This window comes from Myotis brandtii, unplaced genomic scaffold, assembly GCF_000412655.1.
Source record: "Myotis brandtii unplaced genomic scaffold, ASM41265v1 scaffold120, whole genome shotgun sequence".
Classification (NCBI taxonomy): domain Eukaryota; kingdom Metazoa; phylum Chordata; class Mammalia; order Chiroptera; family Vespertilionidae; genus Myotis; species Myotis brandtii.
In genome coordinates, this window is record NW_005354174.1 from 5,469,173 (window position 1) to 5,486,564 (window position 17,392).

General features: G+C 37.2%; 1 protein-coding gene across 1 annotated transcript in view; it reads right to left on the reverse strand.

Annotated features, from left to right (window-relative positions):
• Window positions 1-17,392, reverse strand: part of BPTF (bromodomain PHD finger transcription factor) — a 98,610-nt gene that overhangs the window by 43,920 nt on the left and 37,298 nt on the right. The window contains exons 10-13 of the mRNA XM_014532611.1: window positions 11,521-11,650; window positions 10,966-11,104; window positions 6,164-6,340; window positions 2,674-4,966 (exon numbers count right to left, since the gene is read on the reverse strand). Of these exons, the coding sequence (XP_014388097.1) occupies window positions 2,674-4,966; window positions 6,164-6,340; window positions 10,966-11,104; window positions 11,521-11,650 (2,739 nt within the window). The remainder of the gene's footprint in view (window positions 1-2,673; window positions 4,967-6,163; window positions 6,341-10,965; window positions 11,105-11,520; window positions 11,651-17,392) is intronic.

The window sequence follows — 17,392 nt, forward strand, 5'->3', positions numbered from 1 at the left end:
GGCTCAGGGTTGTGGATCAGAGCTTTGTTTGTGACTCTGAAATGAAAAGGATGTGGCAGCGGCTGACTGCAGGCAAGGGGCACACATATGCATGGGGGGAAATGTAAAAAAGCACAGACTTCTTCCCCAAAACCATATCTGGTGTGCTATGGCTGGCAGGAAGGGGTGTAGATGTGCATCATGAGATGACGCCAGCATGAGAGAGAAAGGCAGAGCCAGAATGTGCTGCACCAAGTGGAAGGATTAAGGCAGAGACTCAAAGGCAATCTATTAAGGCCTCTGAAATTTATCCAGTATTGGGTGAGTTGCAAAGGAAAGTACTTCTCATAGATGAGATGGACAGGGGACAAACACTTTCTCCTCTCAGCCCTGCAGCAGTTAACCAGTCCCCTATACATGTGTGCTAAGTTCAATCAGAATATTCACAGGATAGACCTGCATTTTAGAGGGTCCATCTGGCAGCACTGTGGAGACAACTACTGGTTCAAAGTGATAATAAAACATGGAATCAGGGCCTGGGGAAAAGAGAGGAAGGAATGGACAGTGGAGGGAAAAAGAAGCCCTAATGAGTAGACGAGACTAATTTCACTTATTCAATATGGCTCAGCCTTAACATTAATCAAGATTGAACATGCACCTTTGGCATTCTCATCTCCTACTCTAAACATCAGAAATATTTTATTCAAGTGTAAGTATAAAAATGCATTTCACATGCATGTTTTTTTATAGCTATGTTTTCAAAAAAAACCCTGCATTCTAAAGTAATAAATAATTTACATATTCACCCATGCCTGTTAGACAGAAGGGATTATGTTTCTTTCAACTTTAGCAAATTAAGATGTTAGCATATATTTTGAAGGCAGTATCTGTTTAAAATATACAGGAAGGTATTTCCTTCCATTTAAGAATGAGGAATTAACTAAACAGATACAAACTGTGCCCAGAGTGCATATTAAAACATAACAATACAAGGCTCCTGAAACCCAGCCGTGCAAAAAAGGGCCCTGGGCAACACTTGAGCAGAACTGGTCCAAAGAAAATGCTTCCCAGTTGAGCCTACCTTCCATTTCATAATAGAAAAAGGCAGAAAGATCGGCCTCCACCACTGCCAGGTCATTGTAATTAAAGTATTTGTACACAGTAACTTTTCCAGTGGGAAAGAAGTTACCTGCAGGACAGTCAAGGATACACTTTGGGACCGCTCTCAATGAAGAAAGCAGAAAAGTGCAGAGTAATCCTACAAATCCATGAACTGTAATGAAGAGTTCCTTGATTCCCTGCAGGATTCTGCAAATCCTTCATTGCAGGCCCTGCAGAGAAATTGTACTTTTCAGCTGTCTCTATTGAATGTGTAATGGAGTGATATTTTAATTCAAATCAAAAGATGAGTTATAAAAACTTGGTCAAACCAACTATGCCTGATCATATTAATAAGTTAATTCCTTTATAGAGGGTATTCATTTACACTCTTTTTTTTTTTGGTCTTTTATGGCTACTGTCATATAGAGGAAACTAAAAAAAAACATGATTTTTAACTTTAAGAAACTGGGACCATATTAAAGATACACAGAAATGAAGCCTGCTCAGTAACTTGCAGAAGTAATCAACTTCAGGATCCTAACAAAAGGTAACTGCAAAACTGAGATCCTTCCTAATTTCTGACTATGTCCCATAGAACTCTTTTTGTTTATGTTTCATCCTTTTCCACTTTAAGGGTATACAGGAAAAAAGACAAGGACATGAAAAAGGACAAAGCAAGGATAAATATGTGAAATGCGATATAGCAGATAAAGTACTGGGCTAGGATTTAGGAAAACCAGGCACTATTTCTAATTTGGTCCCTCTGTGGGCAGAGGCAAATTATGATCTATAATAATAAAAGTGTAATATGCTAATTAACTGGGACGAAACCTCGGCTGCAAGGGAGGGATCCAGGCAGCCGCAGGTATGGCTGCGAAGGCCTCCTCTTGCACGAATTTCGTGCATCGGGCCTCTAGTACATACATAAAAGTAAGATCCTTTTCGAAAATAAAACTTTATGATCTCACACTACATACTTATGACTCATCCCCAAAGCTTATTTCTGGGCTTAAAAAAATCCCTAAGCAATCTCAGAGACTACCTTTATTTACATAAATAAGAGTACCTCAGAACAAATGTTTATTATACAAATAAATTACATTAGGAAGATTTCCACATAATGAACCTTAATGTAATTTATAGGCAAGTTTCCTAGGTCTTATGTTTTTATGAATTATTTAACAAAAATAAAATACATTTTTATCTACAATTAGGAATCTGTGTAAGCGGAGGGCTGACTTAAGTTATACACAGATTTTTGACAAGAGTGTTCAGTGCCCCAACCCCCAATTGTTCAAGGGTCAACTATACAAACATTCCAGAAAGTGGGTGATTATCCAATTCTGTGATTATCTCATTCCCAGAGCACACACCTGGCAATAATTTGGAAAGTTAGACCACAAAAACAACTGTTTCTTTTGTTTTGTGGAAAGTAATATCAAATTTCATTTTAAAGGATTCCCTTAAATTTTCAGTCTTTAAGTATATGCTTCCCTGTCTTTTCTCTATTATCTCTCTCTTTTTCTTTTTAAGGGATATTAGAGAATTCTTTTAAACTTCCTCCCTTCCCCAAATACATTTTAAAGTACATACCTCCACGTGATACCAAAGGTTGGTCTAGGAGAAGGATACGGCCATATATCCAAGGCAGGTTTAGCATTATAATTAAAATAAGGGACTTCTCGGATTCCTCCTTTTCTGGCCAACTTTTTTAAGTCATCATTAGGCAAAACAAATATGCTCTTCTTGCTGCTCTTGGTGAGAAACTTTCTATAGGATGGTAGAGCTGTACCTGAACGAGTCTTCTTGGGTCTTGAAAATTTCATGAGTTTCACTTTGTCTCTTGTGGAATATTCTTTGCTTACAGTCATAGATGTTACCAGAGTGCCTCCTGCAGTGGTCAGTGAGTCGGTCACTGTTGTGGTGACCACCGTTTTGCTCTGCTCCTTCACAGAGATGATGTCCACACTGCTGCCTGGGGAAGGTGTGGAAAGCTTTGTTACTGTTGTAGTCGTGGTTGTGACAGTAGATTTGGCACAATTTTCTGTGGAAGAGACCAAAGTTTGCTTATCACCTTTTGCGACTTTGATTACAGTTTTTGACTCTGTGGCCACTGTGGATGTCATGGTGGTGACTTCTGTGATGACTGTTTTTCTTTTCAAGTCTCCATTGACATTTTCATCTTTGTTGGTGGGCAGACCATTTTCATCAATAAAATCATTACTGAGATTAGATTCCTCTCCAGAAGTAATAGGTGATGGAGAAACTTTCTTAACTTCTGAGGTTTCAATTTCCATATCTTCCACCTGATTCACTGCACTGCTTTCTGGGGGTGGTGTGGTAGTTTGTGCTCTCTCACTCTCTCTGGTTAAGGGCAGGGTCTCTAGGCCATCTTGGTAGTCACGTTCAGAATCTGAAGATCTCAGTGAACATGATTTTGTTTCCAAGTTGTTTTTTTCATTAAAATCTTCCATGATGACATCACCATTCATGAATGGTTTTACAGATTCTTTAACAGTCAAAGATTTAATATCATTTTCAGGAATTACTTTATTTATATTATTAACCTTTGGTTCAACGTCACCACTTACTACTTTACTCTCAGAGATTTCTTTCAAGCATTCACCTTTCAAATATACTTTAGGTTTATTATCTTTTCCATTTATTTGAAAGGTACTTGCTTTCTGTCCTTTCTTTTCAGACTCTCGATTTTCATTATTCTTTTTGTCAGTGCTACTTTTTAGATTTATTTGATCAATACATTTATTAACTGGTCTCTCCTCTAATTTTTGTTCTTGACTTGTTTTTTTACCATTTGTTTCCATTATCTTACCCTGAAGCCTGTCATCACATTTTCCAGTGGACTTATCTGAAACAAACTCACATTTCAATGGTTCCATGCCTTCAATACCTTGTTCTTGAGTTATAAACTGCTCAGAAACACTGTCATTGCTATTCTGAACAATCATATCTTCTTCACTGTCTTGAATAGATATAGTATCAGAACTATTTTCCAAAGTGCTGTTATATTCAAAGTGACATCCCAATTTTCCTTCAAAGTCCATTGCTTTTGACAGAGATGAGATATCTCTGTCAGTACTTTTAGATACTGATGGAAATAAAGGGCTCTGGGAAGGAGAAACAATGGTGTTGTTATTCTGCTGTGTGAGTGGTTTTTTGTTTTTAGAAGTCAAAGGACCAATTTCATCTGTACTGGCTAATTTAAAGTCATCAATGAGAAAATCACTTCCTTTTGTTTTAATCTTACTGGGTTCCAAGCCTTTACTGCTTGGTTCAGAGAGCCTCTCATCTATGTCATTTCCAACAGAATTTTGTTTCTGACAGTCTGTCTCTGGGCTCTGAATGGAGACGTCCTCTAATATTTGATCTTTTGGATAAATTTTACTTGTGGTATGATCAGTATCACTAATTCCCAGAATTGAGGAATCACTTTCTGAGCATTCCTGAATAAAGTCTTCAGATTTATCATTACTTGCATTAGAATTTTGTTCTTGTCTAAGCACGCCTCTTTGACACCCTTCTTTAGCTTTTGTTATTACTGGTGACTCAGGCAGACTTTTCAAAGAACTTGTAGAGGTCTTTCCTGCACCCTTAATTCCACCCTCCAACTTCATTTTTTCAAGTCGCTGTTTTTCTTCCAGTGTAAACTGTTTAATTCTCCTTTCAAGAAGTCCATCTAGTTTGGATGACTTAATTTTCTTTTTATAACTAGTCCTTAGATGAAAACCCTCACTGACATTGACCACATCTACTTGAGAACTTTCCTGACAGTTTATATGTGACTCTGTTTTCACATCATCATCTATTTCCATTGGCTCTTCCTTAAAGGATCTATCATTGTCAGAATCTAAGTCTTCTTTTATATCTGTAAAACAAAGACAAGTATACAAGTGATATTTTTACTCTTAAAAGTACAATTCACGATAGTATTTTTATTTTCTAATATATGATTAAAATAGGTTAACAGACAGGGCTAAATGTTATAAAAGGTTAAAAAAATCAATATATTCCAAATATTTAAACATTCTAATTCTTAGTATCTAAAAATGGTGGACTACTACAATGTAAAATTACTTGCTATATGATAGCTACTGCATATACCAGTACCTTCATGTAAGATCCTATGTAGAATATCTTATAGTTAAAAAATATCTTGTTCGGCCAGCGTGGCTCAGTGGTTGAACATCCACCTATGAACCAGGTCAGGGCACATGCCTGGGTTGCAGGCTCGATTCCAAGTATGGGGATGTAGGAGGCACCCGATCAATGATTCTCTCTCACCACTGATGTTTCTATCTCTCTCCCTCTCCCTTCCTTCTGAAATCAATAAAAATATATTTTAAAAAAATGTATCTTAAGGCTCATGCATTATTTCACTTATCTTTTAAAAAACAACTTTTCACAAAATACAATATAAGCTCCTCAAAACATTTAATGTAGAATTATCTCATGACCCAGCAATAACACATAAGTCCATATAAGAACTTATACACAAATGTTCATATCAGCATTATTCATAATAGCCCCAAAGTAAAAAGGACACAAATGTCCATCAACTGATGAATGAATAAACAAAATGGGGCATATCCATATAATCGAGTATTATTCAAAAATTTTTTTAAATGAAGAACTTTGATACGTGCTACACCATGGATGAACCTTGAAAACATTATGTTAAGTGAAAGAGGCCAGTGACAAATACCACATATTACATGATTCCATTTATATGGAATGTAAAGATAGGCAAATCCATAGAGACAAAAAGTAAATTACTGGGCTGGGGAGGGGGAATAAAGGGAGAATTGGGAATGCTAATGGATATGGGTTTCTTTTTGGGGTCAAGAATATGTTCTAAAATTGATTGTGGTGATAGCCGAACAACTCTGTGAAATACTAAAAACCACTAAATTGTACACTTTAAATGAGTGAATTACAAGGCATAGGATTGTTTCAATAATGCTATTATCAAAAAGAGACAATGCAGTACCTTTCCTGCTGTGTGAATTAGATACAGTGCATTTTTATCACCCCCAGGCTGACCTTCACAATGGACTCTCCTTACCTTGGTCCTTCTCAGTAATCTTTGAAATGTCCATTTCACTTTGGTCTGCTCCTCTTGCTGCACCTGAATCTTTTACCTCGTCTTTCTCAAAATCAGGCTCTGTTTTTATTTTTTTTGGACTTCGTGGGCTTTTTCTTCTATCTGATTCATCCATATTTTCATCCATATTAGTTTTGGCTGAAAAGAACCAAGTATATATTAACTACAAATATTTTGATTATTAGCAATTTAATATATCTAATTGAGTGAAAATTACCAAGTACTTTCCAGCAATATACTTCATTATTTTTAATTAAAAAAAAAAGTTGACCCAGACAAGAAAAAAAGCTAAAGGAGCTCATCACCACCAAATCAGAAATGTTAAAGGGTTTTCTCTAAGGAAAAAAAGGTAAAAAATATGCACAATAAAATGGCAATAAATACATATCTATCAACAACTTGAATCTAAAAATCAAACTAAGCAAACAAGCAGACCAGAAACAGACTCAGAGATATAGAGAATGTTCTGATTGTTGCCAGATGCGGGGGGGGGTAGGGGTGGTTGGGAGAATGGGTGAAAAAAGTCAAGGGATTAAGAAATACAAATAGGTTGTTACAGAATAGTTATGGGGATATAAAGTACAGCATAGGGAATATAGTCAATACTATTGTAATAGCTATGTATGGTATCAGATGTGTGCAAGATTTATTGGGATAATCACTTAGTGGGTTATGTAAAGTCTAATCACTGGGGTGTATACCTGAAATTATATAATAATGTATGTCAAACGTAATTTAAAAATGTTTTAAAAATTGAAAAAAATGATTTTAAAATAGGGGAAAAAACAACAAAAACTGACCAAATTAACTAAGTTGTTAGATAATCCCAGGAGGTGTTTAGGGAAGAGAGTAGGAGAGTCTGGGGTGCTGTCATGGTCAGTGTCTCAGAGAATGTGCAGTCCATGAAAACCAACCCAGATGTATATCTATGAGTCGTTTTCTGTATGTTTATTATTCTTCAATAAAGTGTGTTTGTTTATTTAAGTTGAAGATCCTATATATACTTTCTTATATATTCCAGTGACCTAAAACATAAAAGGAATGACTTCATTTTATATGTGCTTTAGAAGCCTTCACAAATGAGACTATTTCAGCCTGTTCATTGACTCCAGAAAGTTTGCATAGTGGTTTTCCACAGACAATGTGTTACAGAACCATATTAAAATTGGATAAATTTTCTGATCCCCTAGAACAGTGGTCGGCAAACTGCAGCTCGAGAGCCACATGCGGCTCTTTGGCCCCTTGAGTGTGGCTCTTCCACAAAATACCACGTGTGGGCGCGCAGTGCGATTGAAACTTCGTGGCCCATGCGCAGAAGTCGGTATTTTGTGGAAGAGCCACACTCAAGGGGCCAAAGAACCGCATATGGCTCGCGAACCGCAGTTTGCTGACCACTGCCCTGGAAAAAAAAGTACATACACAAACTTTTGTAATTAATTTCAATGGATTCTTGGATAAACTTGAAGTTTATCCATTGACTCCAAATGAAGAATACTTAATTCTGTATTACAGAATTAAGAGAAATATCCAAATGCAATGTGTGGCTTTGTTTGGACCCGATTTACTGCCAAGAGTAAAAAGGCATCTTTCAGACAATTTGGGGCAACGGCAGTATGAGCTGAGAATCCATTGTTAATTTGCTGAATGTGATAATGGCATGTGGCCATGAAAAAAATCCATTTTAGTTAGAGATACATACTGAACAAATTTGGTAACATAATTTTTGGGAATTTGCAGGAAAAAAGTGGGCAGTGACAACTGAAGAGTGTTAGAATTTGATAATTATTGAAGTTGAAGGATGGTTACATGGGAGTTCATTATTCTATTCTCTTTTCTTTTGTGTAGTTTCAAATTTTCCATAAGAAATAAAAAAGAAACCCACAAAACAGAACTATTGTCTGGGTGAATATTCTTAAATCTTAGAGAGGCATTTTCTACCTTTTATTTTCTTCTTCACTTGAACTAAAATATCTCAAAAACATGGCAAGATGTACCTATTTTTTATTTAAATAAATGAATCCTTCCAGAAAGGTTTGAACGAGGATAGGAAAAAGAATGCAAAAAACACAGTCAGTACCTGTCAAAAAAGCAGCATAGTGGTAAAAGAAGAAAAGCATCATACAAAAGGATGACGGGATGTGTCTGGACCCCACAGGTAACAAAAGAATAAAAAAATAAAACCTAAACTGATAATGCTTCTTCAGTTATTGCAGAATTGCTGGGAAACATTTTTTCAATGGTTTCAAGTTGCTCAAAAAGAGTTTTATATGACAATGGTAATCCTGATATTTAAAACAAATAACTATAAAATACTTGGGGTTTTCCCCCTATTAAAATCTTCTTGACATAAACATTAATATACACCCATTACTAAAGCTGATAAATTAATATGCAAAGCAAATGCACACAATCTGAGTTAGAATATTAGAGTTAAGAAACACAAAGCAGCCAAACAACACATCTGTGCCTCTATCACATGATCAGATTAGATTAGCCATTATAGGGAGCAACAGTTCTGAGATTATAAACAGTATAATCTATATTGATTTATATAAATAGTACAAACATTTATTATTGCCTTCTCTGTGATTCCTAGTCTGTAGTTAAGCTAAGCTAACAATACGTACTGCTGCTTTTCCCCCTGCTAACACCTGGAAGGAAAGGCTCAAACGATGCTAGAAGACTAACTTGGTACCTGACTGTTAAGGCTCAGCATTTGGACAATGGAAAATCCTATGTTAAGAAAGTGGATATAAAAAAAATTTGCAAAAGCCTAAACATTTTGCATATTGATAATTAGAACTTTATTTCAAGGTTAAACCAGGTCAGACAGAGTAAGACAAAAGCTCTCTAGAATTCTCAGTGTTATATGGGTAACTAGTGCAACAAGATGGTGCTAAAAAAACGTAATGGGCATTATCATGGACATTTAGCCTGAATATAATCTTCTATATATATAAAAGCCTAAGCGACCCTTACGACCGGAAGACTAGACTAGCAGGTAGCTATGACGCACACTGACCACCAGGGGGCAGATGCTCAATGCAGGAGCTGCCCCCTGGTGGTCAATGTGCTCCCACAGCCAGCCAACCTTCTGAGGTTCCTCCCCCTGGCCAGCTAGATGGGCCCTGATCGCAGGCCAGGCCAAGGGACCCCATTCATGCACAAATTCGTGCACCGGGCCTCTAGTCAGGTAATAATAGACTGGTAATAAAATAGAAAAATTCATTGAGAATGTGCAAGACTCTTCTAGTTTCCATAAAATAAATTCCAGTGGGCCTTATAAAATACATTAGTTTTCTATTAAAAGATAATCTCATAACTTCCATAAATTTCAAAAATCTACCAGTCCAGTTTTCAATACAACCATTCACAAAAAAAAGCCAAATCAATTAGCTAGATATGTGCATAGTACCTGACACTTATACCATAGACTTCATAGGAAAGAACACATCACACCATAAATCAGCAAGTTATACTGCACAGTGAAGAGAACTGCTTTTGAAAATCGCTTAATTAACAGAGAGAGATTGCATGATGCAGTGCAAAAAGGGCAAAGGAAGCCAAGAGATATGGATTCCAGCCATATCACTCTCGATCTAGTATGAACTTCAGTATTTCACTTAACATCTTCATGAAATAATCTTGTGTAATATGAATTTCAATATATAAGGTTTCTTTTTTAGAAAAATATATTTTTATTGATTTCAGAGAGGAAGGGAGAGGAAGAGAGAGATAAGAAACATCAATGATGAGAGATAATCATTGATCGACTGCCTCCTGCACGCCCCCCACTTGGGATTGAGCATGAAATCTGGGAATGTGCCCTGACCTGAATCAAACCATGACCTCCTACTTCATAGGTCAGTGCTCAACCACTGAGCCACACCGGCTGGGCTCAATATATAAGGTTTCTTAAAAGGACAGTTCACCTCTATAGTTCTATGATTCTAAAGTCATTACCCAGCAGCATAAATTGAGTTAATCCCTCATTTAAGTGACAGTGTTATGGAAATCTCTATCACTTCCTTTCTAGTTTTGTCACCTGCTGTAATGCTGAGGTTACCAGATGTATGATTCCTCAAGGAGTCAAGTAGTACTGAATTTAAGATTTCAGAAAAAACAATTAGGTGGCTGAGGTCTTTTGTCTTTTCTTTTTTTTTAAATAATACAAATTCTATTCCATCATCTCTAATTAACTGAAATCCTAGGTATCAAAATCCTTTGAATAAAGGTAATCTTAAAACTTATCAAGTTTTTAATAAGCTACATTAGTAATTTTGAACATTCTATTAAAAATTTCAGAAAAAGTATTATCTATATATATAAAAGCCAAGCGACTGGAACGCCCAAATGACCGGAACAACTGGTCACTATGACGCACACCGCAGTGGCCAACCAGCCCAATCGGGGCCCTGATCAGCACCCCCAACCTCCCACATCCCCTCCCCCGCTACCAGCCCAGCCTGATTGGCCCCCAACCACAGGGGGAGTGCTGCTCAACCAGAAGCCAGGCTCACGGCTGGCAAGTGCAGCGGCCATGGTGGGAGCCTCTTCCACCTTCATGGCAGCGCTAAGGAGCAGCGAGCTGAGCAGTAAGGAGCGAGGGGTCCCGGAATGTGAGAAGGCACAGGCCGGGCTGAGGGGACTGCCCCCACCCCTCCCCCAACCCCAGTGTATGAATTTCGTGCACTGAGCCTCTAAAGAAAGTACTATAAATCTATAAGAAATAAATATGAAGGAAAAATACTTCAATTACTTACTTCCTTCAAATGACTTTCTGTAATTCACATTAGTATTGCCTGGCAATTTAGGAACAAACCTATAGACGTGAGTTTTACTAATCCAGCTCCAACCACCATATCCTGTTACTCTGTATTCCTCTCCTTTTTGTTTCCAAACCTGTTGTAAATAAAAACATTCCGGTTAAACAAGAAAGAGAATGCTTATAAAGTACAGGTGTAGCTCTATACATTTTTACCAAACAAAATCAACAGGCAGACAAATTAATTAAATTTATCAATCAATTTTATTTTCAGCAAAAATCAAAGATTTATGAAAAAACCCTAATTTTCCTTTCTGATATAAAAAATGTAACACAATTTTACAATGTGATGACAATTTCAAAAAATTGGTCTAATAACTCACCTATATTCTACTAAGATAAATCTATGCTTATAAAATTGCCAGAAAGATTACTTCATTCCAACTTTATGAAAAGATTATCAAAAGTAAAACAAACTATCAAGTACTCAAAGCTGTAGAATAAAAGTCTCAGAAATGGCAAACACTGTTTTAAAAATTGTAAGAAAAATTACCTGATGTTTAACTGGAAATGTATATTTCACCCACGTAGCTTGTTGCATCGTTTCTTCCTCTTCTTGTTTCTTCTCCTTTTTTTTGACTTTCTCTTTTTCTTCTCTTTCAATTGATGTCATCCTGTGTAACCTAAGAATATAAGAATACAAAGATAGGATTACGTATAACTTAGAAAAACAATGTAAAAATTAAGTACTGAAAATTAGGAAGACAAAAACAAATAATGGTTAGATGTAATCCACAACCCAGACAACCCCAACACAGAAAAATAAGCAGATGCACAATTCCATAATAGGAAAAAATCAAATAGTAAAGAGGCAAAAATAAGACATGCCATGTTCCCCTTAAGTAATACTCATTTATAATTGATTCCTAGAATATTTCATGCATACACCAATAGTTACACAAAAGAGGTATTATATTACAAACACAACTACCTGGTTTTTAATCAATAAATAACTGCACTAGGAGATTTTTCCATACCGGAAGATACAGATCTTTTAAAGAATATACCACTGCATGGATATACTATAATTTATTAATCCAGTTGCCTATTAAAAAGAATACTTTCTTTCTCCCCAAATAAGACCAACAAATCCAAAAACTTTTATTTTCAACCAATATTTCTGATTCTATCTAGCACTGTGCATTTTAAAGCCTTCACATGGTCCACTAACATAGAATTCAGGCTTTCTACATCCACAGAGAAAGGGGCCCACATGTCTCCTGCTTCTGGGCCAGGGGAAGGGCACGAATTAGGCATCATTAGGTATAGGACATAAGCCACACTTTTTTTTTCAGGCCGGACAACAGGTATCACTGCACTCAGCAGGAAGGGGATGGGCAAGCCTGTGGTGAAACTCTACATTAAGGTGTTTTAGACGAGTAGTTGCCAACCGGAGGTCAGCAGACCACTGGTGGTCCGTGAGGTCCGAAAGGTTGGCGATCGCTGTTTTAGACTATATGTGCATGAATGAAACTATTTCCTACAAGCAGGAACATTAACCAAGACCTACAGAGAGAAATTCCTGTCTTTCTGAGAGCTCCAGTGGTAGAATTGTTTGCATCACCCTCTACCCAGGTGTAGCCTATTTCCCATGCACAGCCATGTGGCATGAACAGAGATCTTTTGTCAGCGTGCGGGGAGGGAGGTGTTAATAAGCTGTGAAAGAAGATTTAATTATTTTTATCTCCATTCCTAAACCAAAAACTCCCTACCTATCTTTAGGACCCCAGAATCTAGCCTCTCTGAGACTGACAGAACTTATGCTAATGAACTGCACACAACTAGTAAAGCAAACATCCTTCTTCTCTCACAACTGATGGGAGGAGAGGAAAGGAAATAGATTCTCATTGGGACTAACTCACTGAGTCAAATACCATCAATTTGCTATCAACCACTCTTGGAACCAGGGAGTGGGGCAAGCTCTGTAAGGCACAGAGCATGGTGGGTAACCCCGACAGCCTCAGCCCACCAGAGTAAAGAGGGAGTGACTGAGGACCATGTAGTATCTCTCAAGAGTTTCTGTGGGCTCAGCTTTAAACGCCTCTGCAAAGTCAGGTCCAGCACAGTAACTGTCCGTCTTCACTTTCACTGACAGTGGCCAGGGATGGCGCACTGTGTGGGGGAGAGCAGCAGTGCAGTGACACTCTAGGACAGCGGTTCTCAACCTGTGGGTTTCGACCCCTTTGGGGTCGAACGACCCTTTCACAGGGGTCGCCTAAGACCATCGAAAAACACATATATAATTACATATTGTTTTTGTGATTAATCACTATGCTTTAATTATGTTCAATTTGTTACAATGAAATTGGGGGTCACCACAACATGAGGAACTGTATTAAAGGGTTGCGGCATTAGGAAGGTTGAGAACTGCTGCTCTAGGGGCTCATGGCTGAGCTGGACTCTCGGCTTGTACTCTAGTGTTCACAGGAAACAGATCCATCTTCATCGAAGGCTTAACTTTGGCAGGGAAGCCAGGCCTGAGGTGATATTGGAGCTCATCTGTGAAGTTAGCTAAGCCAGAGTAAATTCTAGGGTTCTCACTGCCACCAAAACAATCCTTAGGAGAAAAAGCAGCAACAAAGGAGCTCCAAAGGAGTTCAATTCCTCTTGGCTGGGCAGAAAGCTTGGCTACTGCTGCCCGCCTGGAGGCCCCAGGAAGGAAGCTCTATCAGGCCGGACTGCACAACTCCACCTGCTGCTCCACATTAGTGGGTGCACTGGTAGTAGATGTTCCTTCTACATGACCCGGTTCAACTGAGAGCTGGACCAGGAATATGTACTGAGCTTCAACTCCACTCCCGATCTCCATGTGGTGCCCAGGGTTTTGTCCAGTGTGTGTTTGCTATGACAACCAAAGCTACAATAAGCAATGCTTTCTGGCTGTTTTGGTTAACTTGGGGAGTATCCTCCATTGTCCCCCAGTGCTGGGATGACTAAGTCCAAAGGTTCATGCACTTAAAATGCTGACAGTGCCAAACTGCTCTTCAGAACTATACACTTTACAGTGCCATCAATTATAAAGCCACTCTGATTCCCATACCTTCACTCAAGTTAGTACCAAACTTCTAAATTAGCCCAATTGAGAGATAAGAAATACTATCCCATTGTTTTTAATTTACATTTCTTTAATTATAAGAGAAGTAACCTTTTTTTATACATTTCTACTGGCCTTTCGCATTTATTTTCTGCATAATGCCTGTTCAAATCCTTTGTCTTGTCTGCACTGGACTATTAGTCCTTTTCATTTATAAAAATGTCTTTGTCAATTAAGGAAATTTTCCATTTGTAGTGCAAATATTTTTCCTCAGTTTGTCATCTGTCTTTTGAGTTTGATTACATTATTATTTTCCACTCAGAATTTTAAATACATATATCCACTCTTTTCCTCTATGGCATCTGGGTTTTATATCTGTTTAAAAAGAAAGTATCACAACAAAAACATAAATTAATTCGTGGTTTCTTATTGAAGTTTTGTTTTTATTGTTATTCAGTTTTGGTGTGTTTTTTTTAAATCTTCATTTATCTGAAAATGTTTGCTGAGGCAGAGATTGAGCTGATATTTTGTGCAAACATGCCCTGCCCTCTTTCTTTCTCTGGCATTCGATGTTATCATAGCCAGATTCCCACGTGTGCTTAGGTCTATTTCTGGATTCTCTGTTCGATTCCACTGCACTGCTTCCTCTGCAATACAAATTATTTTGATCACTGAAGCTTCAAAATATGTTAATAATAATACCAATCCCTTTTTTTATAATACCTACTTCCCTTTTCCTACACATTAATTTTTCCAGATGAAATATTATCATTTTGGTGAAACTTCCCTGCACATGGAGAAAAATCCTATTTAATAACAATGCAAATAAATATTAATTTTTATAAATTACTACATAGCATCTTTAGAAAATATACACATCTAGGCATGTATCTTTTTATTTACTCAAAGTATCCTTTTATATCTTTAATAAAATGATTTCTTCGCATGATCCTGAAGATTTCTTGTTAAATTTATTCCTAGTTGAGGTTTCTTTTTTGTTGTTCAGATCTTTCCTTTCATTGTGATTTTTTTAAATATGTAAAATGTAACCAGGTTAAGAAACAGAACTTTATCAATAACCAATACATCTGAAGCTAGTGTGTCCCACCCCAGGTAGTCATTATCCTGGGTCTCTTTCATGGATTTACCACCTATGTATGTATCCCAAATAGTATCAAGTTAGCTTCTAAAAACTCCCTACCAGAATAAAACCTGCTACATGAGTGAAAGAGCAATACTGTCACTATTAAAAGAAGGTTACTGAGAAAAAAAGAACTTTTCTCTGGATCATAGTTTACAAGAGCCTCTTCTGGTAAAACCCAAGGGCAAGTTCATGAGCAAGACCTGGAAGGCACTGGGCTCACCACACTCAGTGGCTCTGGCAGACTGTGTAAATAGGTACTGCAGGCAGGATCTGAAGAAGACTGCTCTACATTTCCCGTTTCTGGGCCTTCTGAGGATTCTGTGGTGTGAACTGTAACAATTCTCAGTTCTCTCCCTTCTTGGGTACTTACCATTTGTACAGCTGCACTATTGCTTCCAGTTTTACTGGTGCTGCATTCTCTCTTGTTCCCCTTGTCCCTGTGGGTTTATGCTTTTAAAAAAATCCCTCTGCCATAGTTTTGGTGGAGCTCAGCAGGGGGCAAACTCAAGTACTTATTCAACTTGTTATTTTTAACTCAGAACTTCTACTGTATTTTCCACATGGTTACTGTTTATATACATAAAACCTATTGTTCAATATGGTGGCCATCTTACTTGATTTTCATTGTTTCTGCTAGTTCTTTTAAGTATATAATTAGATCAACTGCATAATTGTGATAAACTGCCTTGGCTAATACTTTTTTTTTTAAAAAAGAAAACCCCAGTAGAGGTTTTTTTTGGTCTTTTTTTCTTTTTAAAAAATATATTTTATTGATTTTTTACAGAGAGGAGGGGAGAGAGATAGAGAGTTAGAAAAATCGATGAGAGAGAAACATCGATCAGCTGCCTCCTGCACACCCCCTACTGGGGATATGCCTGCAACCAAGGTACATGCCCTTGACCGGAATCGAACCTGGGACCCTTCAGTCCGCAGGCCGACGCTCCATCCACTGAGCCAAACCGGTTAGGGCTTGGCTAATACTTTTAAGAAACGTTAAAAGACAGTAGTAATAGCTGGCATATTTGTTTTGTGTCAGAGTATTAATGGGAATGCCTTAAAGAGTTTCACCAAAAACCATGATGGTTTGATTGAAATACATATTTATCAAAAAAAAAAAAAAAGACTATTCATCTCTTCCCATTTCCCAAGTTTTTTTAAAAAAAGAATAATGAACTTGTTAATAAACAAATACATTTTTGGCATCTAATGAGATGATCTAAGTTTTCTTTCTTTGATGTATTAAAATAGCATGGTACTAATAATATCCTAAGAATGGACAAGTTTTCCATGCTAGGGGTAGTTGATTTAGCTATGGTTTAATTCTTTAAATTTACTCCTAAATGTATTTCCTAGTGTCTTAAGATTTCTTGAATGCACAGTGTGCCATTAATTATTTATCAATGGTAAATATTAATAAAGACAGGGCTACAATTTTCTATTTATCTATTCATCAGTTTCTATTTATCAGGTTTTATACTAACGGAAATGATAATCTACAAGATTTCCTTCTTTTTCTATTTTGTGAAAGAGTTTAAATAGAATTATCTGTTTACTGAAACTTGAATAACTTCCCTATGAAATCATCTGGTCCTGCCCATCTCCTGAGATAGTCTTTAAACTGAACCAGAAATCCTCTTCTTGCCTCAGAAGAGTGTAGCCTATGGCCTACTCAGTCCAATGACTGAGATCCATGGGGCTCCCCACCCCCCAACTCTTCTACCGAAAAGTAGGAGCCCTTTTCTCTGTGGACCCAGGAAGCCCGAGTACAGCAATAGTAAGCCCTGTGAAGGGTTAAGTCACTAATATTAGTGAGAGAATATGGGTTGGTTGGTATGTCCCATTTTCTCTTCTTGATATTGGTTCTTTAATTTTCTCTCCCCTCACTCCTTTTCTGATAATCTTATCAGGGATTTATAAATTGTAATTGTATCTAAGGCATATTTGTTTTCTATTTCATGAAATATATACTATTTGATATTCCTTAATATTTCCTTTCTTTGGGTTGACGTCTTGAGATTTATACCTCGCTAATTAATTTTAGTTTTTCTTTTCCAATATAAATGCTGAAGGCTACCAATTTGCCCTGGGTACTCTTTTTTTTTTTTTTTTAATCCTCACCCAAGGATATGTTTACTGATTTGAAAGAGAGGGGAAAGGAAGGGGAGGATGGCATGACAGAGGAAAGGG